The sequence below is a fragment of the Elephantulus edwardii genome, unplaced genomic scaffold (assembly GCF_000299155.1).
Source record: "Elephantulus edwardii isolate Elephantulus edwardi_28Jun2011 unplaced genomic scaffold, EleEdw1.0 scaffold00356, whole genome shotgun sequence".
NCBI classification, from domain to species: domain Eukaryota; kingdom Metazoa; phylum Chordata; class Mammalia; order Macroscelidea; family Macroscelididae; genus Elephantulus; species Elephantulus edwardii.
Window position 1 is genome coordinate 608208 of NW_006400106.1, and position 11966 is coordinate 620173.

At 41.3% G+C, this 11966-nt stretch overlaps 1 protein-coding gene across 1 annotated transcript in view; it reads right to left on the reverse strand.

Moving 5' to 3' along the window:
- CPOX (coproporphyrinogen oxidase) overlaps positions 1-4464 on the reverse strand; it is a 36485-nt gene extending 32021 nt beyond the window's left edge. Inside the window, exons 1-2 of the mRNA XM_006901996.1 lie at positions 3945-4464; positions 1379-1522 (exon numbers count right to left, since the gene is read on the reverse strand). Of these exons, the coding sequence (XP_006902058.1) occupies positions 1379-1522; positions 3945-4464 (664 nt within the window). The remainder of the gene's footprint in view (positions 1-1378; positions 1523-3944) is intronic.
- Positions 4465-11966: the final 7502 nt, after the last annotated feature.

Here is an 11966-nt window from a genome sequence, read left to right on the forward strand (position 1 = left end):
ATTGCAAAGACCATGGCCTGTATCAGACACACCTTAGTCTCCAGAGTGACACCATTGCTCTTCAGTACTTTGGAGAGGTCCCTAACAGCAGACTTTCCCACCGCAATACGTCTTTTAATTTCCTGGCTGCTGATGCCAAGAGTGTTGACTGTGGAGCCAAGTAGACTAAAGCTGTGAACAATCTCAATCTCTTCACCACCCATCCTGATGCTGCCATTGGTCCAGTGGTGAGAATCTTTGTTTTCTTGATATTGAGTCTCAATCATATTGAAGGCTGTAGTCCTTGCAGTCCTTTCTCCTATACCTACCACCAAACCTGCCCAACTCACAAGTACTTCAGGTACAACTTAACAAAATGCTACCCAGTATTGTAGCTTATGATCAACTACAGATCAGACCACTGTGATCCACAGGGTTTTCATCAGCTCATGTTTCAGAAGTAAATTTCCAAGGCCTTTTTCCTACCTTAGTCTGGAAGCTACACTGAAACCTATTTTGCATCATAGCAGTATATAAGTTTCCAATGACAGATGGGTGATGGTTGCACATCTAGTTGCCTAGGCTTCAAACCTGGGCCTCCCAAATTGAGCACAAGAATTTTACACTGAACAACCTATTACTTAGAAAGTTATTCTACAAAGCCAAAGGTGGATGATTTTAATCTGTGGCTCTGAGGCCTGGTTTAAATTGGTTTTTTTGTCAAACATTCTTCTAGGTGGTCTAGTACTGGTTTGTGCATTGCTGTACAGAGGTAACTTATGGTAGCTGTGATGCTGAACATTGTGACACTGATGTGACAAATGTGATAATGGTTACCCATGGTGGACAGTGTTTGGTGGAGCTTCCCAATTAAAACAAGCTTGGAAGCAGGAGTGGCATCCACTTCCGAAAAAGCTTGCCTCCGGTAACTCTATGAACGGGGAGAAATGATGAAAGTTATACAAGTGTTCAGGTCTTTGTTCATAGGATCGCTATTACTCGTCTACAATTCGATGGCACTTAACAACAACAACCCATTACTTCTCAAAAAAGTAATTACTTCGGGCATATTGTCAGGAGGGTATAGTCCTTGGAAAAGGACATCATGCTTGGAAATGTGGATCAGAGAAAGACAGAAAGACCTCAAAAAGATGGACTGACACAGTGTTTCTAACAATGGGCTCAAAACTATCTGAGATGGTGAGGCTGCTGCAGGAAAGGGCAAAGTTCAGGTCTGTTGCTTATCGGGAGGCTGGAAGTCTTAGTCAACTTGAAGGCACCTAACAACAACAATATGCCACCTGGCACAGGTACTCAAATGATATTTTCTGGAAGCAATATTTATCTTACAATAGGGGAACTTTGTCAGAACTGTTAAAAGCTGTTAAAATTGATTTACCATCTTTAGGCGTCAAGATTTTCCCTCTGCTTCTCATTTGCTTTGATGCTTCCTCAGAAAGGGTCCCATGAACAACAGAAACACTCACTCCAGCTTTTTCAAAAACACGCCCATCTTGAAGCACACAGCTTATGCCACCTCCTCCTATTTACATAAAGGGAATATTGGGAGAAAACGTAAATATAGATAAATATTTATATAAATACATAAAACTGCATGAAGGTAGTGGGATTATAACATATTTTCTCCCTATAATTTCTAAATGTTCTAGACTAACATATTTATTAATTAAAAAAAAAATAACTAGTTTGTGATATGAGCTACTGATATTGGGCAAGGATTATGCCTCCTGACAACTCTTAAGTCTTTCTTCTGTATTCTTACGCTATCATTTACAATTAGGCACTAGAATATTTTCTCTACAAAATACTACTGCTCAAAATGGCATTAATTACGATGAATGAAAGTTAAGGCTTAAGACATGAATGAGTATATCTGAAGGGAGTTACGTTATTATTACTGAATTTAAGAGGCGACTGTTTCAACTGAAAACCAATGGCTTAAGGAATTCAGAACCCAATATTGAGTGAACTAAACAACTGCTGACAAATAGATTCTGACTCATGAATATGTCAAAAGAACCATTTTTGAGGGAAGATTTTTCGGAATTAGATTACCAGACTTTTCTTCCATTATTCCTCTGGGTAGACTGAAAACTCAAACCTTCCAGTTAGTTAGTAGTACAGTATAGTAACCATTTTCACTACCCAAGAAATCTGACAATAAGTGAGATACTAACAAGTACTTTGTCATGTTGTTTAGCGGTTGTTTGTTTAATCACTTAAGTTACCTCAGGGACAACTGATTCATGGAGGTTCATGTTTGGTTTAATTTCTTTCTAAGAACATTCAAAAACTGACATAGCACTAAGGAGGTCCAGAACTTATGAATATTTCAAATAAGAAAGCAATGACAAAGAGGCAAGACATCCAAGATCACATAGCTGTGTATCAAGGGATATCCCAAGAGCTTTATCAGTATTATAAGTATTCATCTCATTTAATCATCACCCATCACCATACCCTATATACTACAATTGCAATTCTCAGATAAGGAAATAGGGAGGAAAAGAATAATTGTTCCAAAATCACACAGTTAGTCTAGGACCTGAAGTTATGCTCTGCTTCAGTGATCTCCATCTGAAAACGTTTCAAGATTGGAAAATAATTATAAAAGTCAGATTTAACATCATTTCATATAGATGTATAGCATCACTGCTCAGAATCCACTAGAGACAAAATTCTGCAGTATTCTCAGGTAGGAAAAAAACCCAAACAAAACTCAAGAATCCTTTAAAGAGTATGACTGAGATGTGAAAATTCATTGTAAAGAGTTCGTGGATATTTATAACTACAAGAACTCCCTTTAATGCACACTCATGTTTATCGTGGCTTTGTTCACAATAGCAAGGAGTTGGAAACAACCTAAGTGCCCATCAACAAACTAATGGATAGAGAAGCGGTGGTATATTCACACAATGGAATACTATGCTGCACTGAAAAACAAGGAACTCATAAAATATTCAAAATGGGTGACCTTGGAGGACATTATGCTGAGTGAAGTGAGGTCACAAAAGGACAAATACTGCATGGTGCCACTCTTGTAAAACAGGACTGACATGGGGGTTGGGGGGAGACTGAGAAATATGGGTTCAATAATGTTTACTGCATTGAAAAAGATGAGGGAGAAAACTGTTTAAAAGGGCTATGTGATTAGGTATTTTTGTCATGACAGGAGTCCAGAGCTAAGCTGCATAGTGGAGTGGACCTGGGGGGAGGAATTTTAAAACAATGAAAGAATTTTTCTTTTACTTTTCCAAGAGTGTTGTGTATTGGAGGGGGAGGATTGGGAGGGGAGAAAAGTGCAACAATGAATGAATGGAAATCCAAAGTCTCTGTAAATTTTAATTGAAATTAATAATAAATTTTTTAAAATGTTTAAAAAAATAAGGTTTCAGATGATAAAAAAAAAAACAACAAAAAAACCTCCCTTTAAGTACTAAAGCATTTGACATTAGAAGAAAAGCATTTTCCTTGCAGGAAATCTCATAAGAGCTTTTAGAAGTACTGTCAAACCTATATTTTTTTGTGCAATGGGAATGAGTAGGAAGATTCTAACTTATTGCCACCCTCAGCTGGGGGGAATTCCTCCTTCCATTTCCCAATGACTAAAATAGGTTGCAAGCAGAAAAGCGATGAAATGTTGGGAAAATGTATATTTCAATAGCAAGCCTTGGATATGACTACAAGAACTCCTAAAATATCTTAATGATGTCACTGTATAAAGGCCAGTACCACAGTGACTACAAATCTGGGTCACCACTTATAAACAGAGGAGTGGTGACTTGTATTGCTAATGTTTTCAACAGAGTTCTTCCTAAGTGGACCCCCTCACTCCCCAACCCTGGGCAGGTAGGTACTCTCTTCTCACTCTCATCTCTCCACTCATAGAACTTCTCTGTCCTCAACCTGCGACTCCACCTTCCCCTGGGGGCGAACCTCCTTACCTTCCTTCCTCTCCCACCGGTCCACAGAGAAGGTGGCGCCTCCGTCTACCTGAGCTAGAGCCTGGCACACCTGGGCCTGCGTCTCCATGATCAACAGTTCCATCTTGGTCTTCACGTCGTCTGGCCTCCCCCGCAACTCGCGCAGGTCAGTCACAGGCAAGGCCATGAAGCAGCTGCAGCGGCGAGCCAGCTCATCTTGCTCCTCTGGTCTTGGCGGCTGGGGGCTCCGCGCCCGCGTGCTCTTGGGCACCATCTCTGCCCACTCTACGTGTCCGAAGGCTGCGGCGGCCAGTCCCGCGAGCCCCGCCAGAGCGACGGTGAGCCCGGCCCCCACCCGGGGTCCGCCCCTCGCACTCGGGCCGATCCTCAGCCCGCGGCTCTGCACCGCGCCAGCCGTGCCAGGCAGCCGGCAGATGCGCCCGGCTGCGCAGCGCCCGGGCCAAGCACGCAGCGCTCCGCAGGCTCCCCGCGCCGCATGCCAGCAGGGGCCGGCGCCTAGTCGACTCAGGTGCAAGGCCATGCTCCCTGCGCTCTCACCCCAGCAATGCCCGTGCTCTGGAGTCAGAACCGTAAGCCCCTAGCGGTGCCGCCGGGTCAGTGAGTCACTGGGTGAGAGAGAACCTTTAACCAAGAAGAGTTACTACCGGGTCCCACGACCGGCAGGAGGCGGGGATGCTGGGAGCTGTAGTTCTGGCTCTATCGACGCCTGCAGGAACCTCGCGGGGAGATAAGGAATACACCGCCCTTGGAGGGCTTGTCCCTAGGCTAAAGGGCGTGGGCCTGGAGTGCTCAGTCGTCTTGTGTAAGCTTTAAGCAGAGATAAAAGAGGTTCTTTGGATCTGCTGTTTAATCAACCAGAGAGCACCAATTTCAGCGGGAAGGTAGTCAGACACACTCACTCCCCACACACCCCCGCCTCGACTTGATCTTTCTATTTGCTGAATTCAAATCCTTTCCTTGTATGTGACATACCAAGACTCGTATTTGGACACTTTTAGGAGCAGTGCGGATGGAGTCTGGGAGACCCCTTAATTAAGGGCTGAATTGTTGAGTGGAGCCTGGGAGACTCCTTAACCTAAGGGCTAAATTCTAATGAAATAGGAAAACACTACTAAAGGCCTTTTAAGAGACACCTAGGATAAAATTTTCTGTGATTAGGGCCACATCTCAGTTCTGTACCTTCCAGGTCTTGTTCATCTAGTGACTCCTTGATAGTTAAAAAATAGGAAAAGCAAAGTCACTTTTTACCATGTAAGAAACCTAATTAAGTGCATGATTGAGAAATACTCAAACTCACTGCGGTCAAGCAGGTTTCCACTAATAGTTGACCTGCCATATAGGCGGGTAACCTTCAAGGCTCTAATTTGCACAGATTGCTCATGTTTCTTACTGCTCTATTGGTGAAGTCCATAGGGAGTTAGGCTGCTAACTAAATGCACCGATCTCTGGTTGTAATCCACCAACGTTTCCATGAAGGAAAGATTGGCATTCTCCCTCTCAAAAAGGGAAGAAAGGTCTACCAAGAGTCTGTTCTGACTGTGACAACGAGATAATGAGAAAGAAGAAGTTTTAAAATAGTTTTTTAACCTATACTTATAGAACACTGCCAGTTTTCTCATTTTATTATCCTGACAATTCCTGTAAACTGAGACAGGGAAATATTGAAACTCTTTCCCCAGCCAGCTCGTATCTACCTACCATCTTCCCTTATAGCACACATACTTTAAAGAAATAAGGAAAGCAGCTAACATGATCTTGACACATTGCCGTGGAGCTGGAAGCAAGCCATACCTGACCGTCGAGCAGGTAATCACATGGAAAAAGAATCCCCATGTTTCTCTCTGGGAGCTGCTGGTAACTTGGCTCCATCTTCTGGATAAATTCTTATTATTGTAATTATCCCAATGAAGTTCCTGGATAATAAAAAACGATAAGCATCTCACAACTAACTGAAAGCTTGGCCTTTCAAAGCCACTTAGAGGGCTTTAAAATCAGTCTTCCATAAGGCCATATCCTTGAAAACCTTATAGAACAGTATTCTGTAAACATGAAATTGCCATGTATCAGATTTAACTAGTACCAGCAACAATCATTCTAACCTATCCCATGAGCATACAACAGTGTAACAAACCTTTTTCTTTAAATTTTCAGATTAATTTTATTTTCTAATAGTAGAAATGTCTAAACAACAATTCTGGTGGCTTAGCGGGTAAGGAGTTGAGCTGACAACTCAAAGACACGTGGCTTGGATCCACCAGCTTTAGGAAAATGTTGAGCCATCTCCTCCTGTACAGTTTAGAGCCTCTGAAAACCTACTGGAAAGTCAGCTCCAGCCCAATTTAAAGTTGATGGCAATGAGAGTTAAAAGAGAAAAATGTCTTACAAGGACATCTAGAATATTCCATGAAAGTGAGCATAGCGAGACTGTTTAACATACTGTAGGCATTTCATCCAGAGAGATGAGTCCCTGAAGAAGGACATCATGCTTGGTAAAATAAAAAGAGGCTCTGTGAAAAAAAAGTTCCTCAACAAGATGAATTGACACAGTGACTGCAACAACAAGGGACACAAACATCTATGCTATTATGGACCATTCAGTGTTTTGTCCTGTTATACAGGGTGTCTCCATAAGTCAGAAAATATTTAATAGCTCTTAACAACAATAATAGTAGATAATAATTTAAGCCACTACTGGCAGACCTGGAAATCTGTTAGTTATGGATGTGACTAACTGCATCTCATAGTGAACTGCAGACCTCATAGTGAAGACACAATTGGTATTAATTGGGTGGACATGCCTTTCCGTGCCTAGCAGCTAAGAGTCGATGGAAGGGAAAAAGCCTGGATTGAGAAGGAAATCAAATGGGAAAGAAAGAGTACTGGCTTATAACCACAGTAGAGCTTGTGAAGTTGAGTTGGAAGAGAAAGACAGAGAGGGGAATTATCACTCACATAGAGGTTGTTTACCTCTTCTGGATGCCTATGATAGGGCTTTGCAGGCCTGATGTTGGTGATAAATGAAGCTCGTTAGTGGAAAGGAACCTCCCTGACTCAATTTCTCTGTAAGAACTCTCTTTAGTATTTTCTATAATTCTCAAAATATCCATGAAGATAGTTATAAAATAAAGGACAGACTATTTGGACACTTGCCCAGACAAATAATCTAATCCTGAGTGTATTTGTACAGCGGATTCTGGATATTTCTAGTAGCTGCTCCGTGCAATGGACCTCTCCCCTTTCCTGCTCAGGCTGGAAATGTCTTTGTGTCTTCATCCCTATTTGTGAGTTTAGGAAAGACCCTAAACATCTGGTTAGTGTGAATTGTAATCTTCTTCATGGAGAGCAAGTTATCTCCAAGGAAGATGCTTTTATTTAAGTCTAATTAATTAATTTTGCTTGCCTTTGAGTAAAAACTGACCTATAGCTGACCTTACAGCAAATTTTCAGAGGCAGTATGTCTCACGGGAAGAGATGGCCCATTCTTCTCCTACAGACCAGCAGGTGGATTCAAACCACATATCTCTGGGATTGCAGCACAGCTTCTTACCACTATGTAAGCAATTGCCACTACCAACATGCTAGTGGAGATGAAATTAATTATAAAATATGATATATAAGGTATAAACTCCTACCTTTTAAAAAATATGCTGTCCTTCAGTGTTTTATCAATTTATTATCTGCGTAGCATTATAAGCGAAAAAGATTCCACCCAATTTTATATAAACTCACTGAATCCTCACTATTTCATCTGAATTTCAAGTTCATTTTAAGAAAAAGTTTGAAGCACTGAACACCAATGATCGAAGACCAGATAAATTATGGGATGATATCAAGGATATCGTTTGTGAAGAAAGTAAAAGGTCATTACAAATACAGAGGAGAAAAAGAAAACTGAAATGGATGTCAGAAGACACTCAAAAAAATTACAACAGTGCATCGAGAAGCCAAAACAAGGGGCAAACATGCTGAAGTAAAGAGCTGAACAGAAGATTTCAAAGGGCAGCTCAAGAAGATAAAGCAAAGTATTATAATGGAATGTGTAGAGAGCTGGAGTTGGAAAAGAAAAAGGGAAGAATTTCCTCTGCATTTCTCAAGCCGAGAGAACTGGAAAACAAATTTAAGGCTTGAGTCGCAATATTGAGATGCTATGAGCAATATGTTGAAAGACCCAGGAAGCAGCAAAAGAAAATGGAGAGAATACACAGAATCACTGTACCAAAAAGAACTGACTGACACTGGAAAACGTCAGGAAGTACCAAATGAACAGGAGCCAATGCTAATGAAAGAAGAAATGAAGCTTCAATGTAAGCATTGGGGGGGGGGGGGGAAATCAGATCCAGGAATTGATGGAATACCAATTGACTTGTTTCAATTAACAGATGCAGCCCTGGATGCTCTCATCAGTCTATGACAGGAAATTTGGAGGACATCTGTCTGGCCAACAGATTGGAAGAGGTCCATATTTTTTCCAATTCCCAAGAAAATGGATCCAACAGAATGTGGAAACTATCAAACAATATCACTAATATCACATGCAAGCAAAATATTGATGAAGAACATGCAAAAATGTCTAGAATAGTGTATAGATAGGGAACTGCCAGAAGTTCAAGCAGGATTTAGAAGAGGCCATGGCATCAGGGATATCATTGTTGCTGTCAGATAGATCCTGGCTAAAAGTAAAGAATACCAGAAGAATGTCTACTTATGCTTTATTAAATATGCAAAGGGACTTGACTGTGTGAATAATAACAACTTAGGGTTAACATTGAGAGAATGGGAATCCCAGAGCACTTAATTGTGCTCACATGAAACCTATACCAAGGCCAGGGACCTGTTGTTGTAATGTGCCGTTGAGTCCTTGAGATTCGTAGATACCCTATGTACATCTCTGAACTCTGCTCTATCCTGAGCCAAACTTACTGCCTCTGATACACCTAGCCCCCACCCCCATTACTCTAGTCACTGAGTCAATCCATTTCATCAAGGATCTTCCCCTCCTGCACTGTCCCTCTATCCTCCCAAGCATAATATCCCTCTCCAAGGACTGGTCCCACCTTGCAACATGCCCAAAGTATATCAGACATAACTTCAGAATTCTTGCCTCTAAGTATCATCCTGGTTTCACCCTCTCCAGGACGAACCTGTTTGTTCTCTTAACAGTCCATGATATATTCAATACTTTTCTCCAGCACTACAATTCAAAGGCATGAATTTTCTCTCTCTCATCCCTAGTCATTGTCTAGCTTTCTGGTGCATAGCACATAATTGCAAAGACCATGGCCTGGATCAGGAGCACCTCAGTCTCCAGACCAACGATGTTGCTCTTCAGTACTCTGGAAAGGTCTCTGACAGCAGACTTTCCCAGTACAATTTGTCTTTTGATTTCCTGGCTGCTGGTATCAAGCATGTTGATTGTAGAACCAAGCAAACTAAAGCTACATGGTTTAAAATTAGTAAAGGAGTGTGTCAGAGTTGTATTCTCTCTCCATACCTATTCAATCTGTATGCTGAGAAAACTATTTGAGAAGCTGGACTCTTTGAAGAGGAATGTGGCATCAGGATCGGAAGTTGACTCATCAATAACATGCATTATACAGATGACACCACCTTGTTTGCTGAAAGTGAAGAGGACTTGAAGCACTTGCTACAGAAGATAAAAGAATACAGCCTTGAATGTAGATTGCATCTCAATGTCACAAAGACAAAGATTCTTACCATGGGACTGATAGGCAACATCCTGATAGATGGAGGATAGGTTGAAACAGTCAACAACGTCATCTTACTTGGATCCACAATTAATAATACCCTTAGGACTAGCAGTCAGGAAACCAAGAGATATATTGCACAGGGAAAGTTTGCAGTTAGGGACCTATCCAAACTTACTGTGGAGCAACAATTTTAGTTTGAGAAATAAGGTGTGCCTGATCCAGGTCATGATCTTTTCAATCACTTTTTATGCATCTGAGAGCTAGACAATGAATAAGGATGACAGAAGAAGAATTTATGACTCTGAGCTGTGGTGTTAGAGAAGAGTCCTGAATATTCCATGGACTGTCATAAGAATGTCTTGGAGAATGTGCAGTCAGAGTGCTCATTGGAAGCAAAGATGACAAAGCTTTGTCTCACATACTTTGGGCATCTTCCTAGGAGAGGCTATTCTTTGGAGAGGGGCATCATATTTGAAAAGACAGAGTCAGGAAAAGAGAGGAAGAGCCTTAACTAGATGGATTGACATAGTGACTGCTGCAGTGGGCTAAAGTATGTCAGAGATGATGAGGATGGCACAAGATAGAACAGGATCCAGATCTGTTGTTCATAGGGTCACTGTGGGTCATACTCAACAGCACCTAACAATAACAAAGCCTACTTTTCAAGCAGAAGTAACCATATAAGCAAACCTAGTAACTAATATCCAAGGAAAGTACAGTAGTAAACTAGTGTTAAGTTCAGGTCCTTGCTGAAATTAAGTACCTTGCTTGGAAAGGCGGAGGGTCAACAAAGGAATAGACGCCTCTCAATGAGATAGATCATGCAATGACTGTAACAATGGGCTCCTGCAAAGCAGATATGATAAAGATGGCCCAGGATAGGACAAGATTCAGAATCGTGGTTCACAGAATCCCTCTAAGACATATTAGATTCAATAGCACCTAGCAACAACCACCACCAACACACACACACATACACCCCCACACACAACTTTATGATTCCCACTAGTTTTACCAAATTATATATTGCCATCAGTTCCCACATGTTGAGAGCCAAACTTGAGAGATGTATTATCAAAGATAGTCAGCTTTGTTATTTTCTGATTACCACAGAAACTCAGGTTAATTATTAACAAAGTGTTTCAAAGCAAAAGTATTTGCTTTTGACAGAAATTCTTTTCAAAGTGATCAATGATGATAAGAGTAGCAAAAATATGAAATCTTGAACAATTTCACTTTCTTATTATCTTAGAAAGTATTTTAATTTTTTCTGGCAGCTAATTTCATTAATCATTATTATACCTTATTCTTAAAGTGAAATGTAAACCTGATAACCAATGGTGTTGCTAACTCACTTCTCATTTTCTTACTGAAATAATTTGTAATAATTTTTTTCTCTTTTTATTAATTTTAATAAACATTTACAGAGGTTTGGATTTCCATTCATTCATTGCCGCACTTTTCTCCCTGCCCACCCCTCCCCACCAGTTCGCTCCCAAATTTTTTATTTTATTATTTTTTGTGTGTACCATCAAATCGGATCTGACGTGTACAGGAGAGATTGCCCCTCCTTTTCCAGCAGAGTATCTGGTGGATTCGAACCACATATGTCTGGCATTGCAGTGCAGCTTCTTGCCACCAGGCCATCAATGCTCCCTTGTAATGATGTTTTATCGTATTGTTGGTGAAACTTTGTACAGCAAAGGTTCCATTTGACAATTTATTCAAATTGGTTAGTTATATTTTCACAATGTTAGCTGGGTCAGCATTCTCTCTAGTTGTTCTGCTGCTCTATTTCCAGTGTTCTAGTTTTCATGCTTCAAGTCTTCTTTCCTTTCAGCAAGCAGGGTTAAGTCATCTACTTATTAAAGGTTGCTAATGTTGGTGTTAGGTGTTATTGAACTGACTCCTGAAACCGACCTGCGGGTTCACACGTGTTCCAGAGAGGGATCTGTGCGGATTGAGAGGGGGAGAGGGACAGGAACATGAGAGAGGAGGCAAGTCAAAGTTCTCTGATCAAGCCTCAAGTTGATTCGATTAATTCTGCAATAAACAGGCAGCTGAGGAGGCCGGGCTACCAGGGAACCCAGACCTAGGATATCAGTTTAGAGAAGGAGGGGCATGCCCCAAGGTGTTGATTTATAGGTAAAGGGGTAAGCATAGTCAGAGATGAATGGGGTAGGGCTGCATGTCAGAAGTGTTATCTGCTACAACTACAATCCCAGAGGTGCGTGGTTCAAATCCACCAGATGCTCTGCCGGGGAAGGAGGGGCAATCTCCTCCTGTACCAGTCAGATCTGATTTGACGGTACAC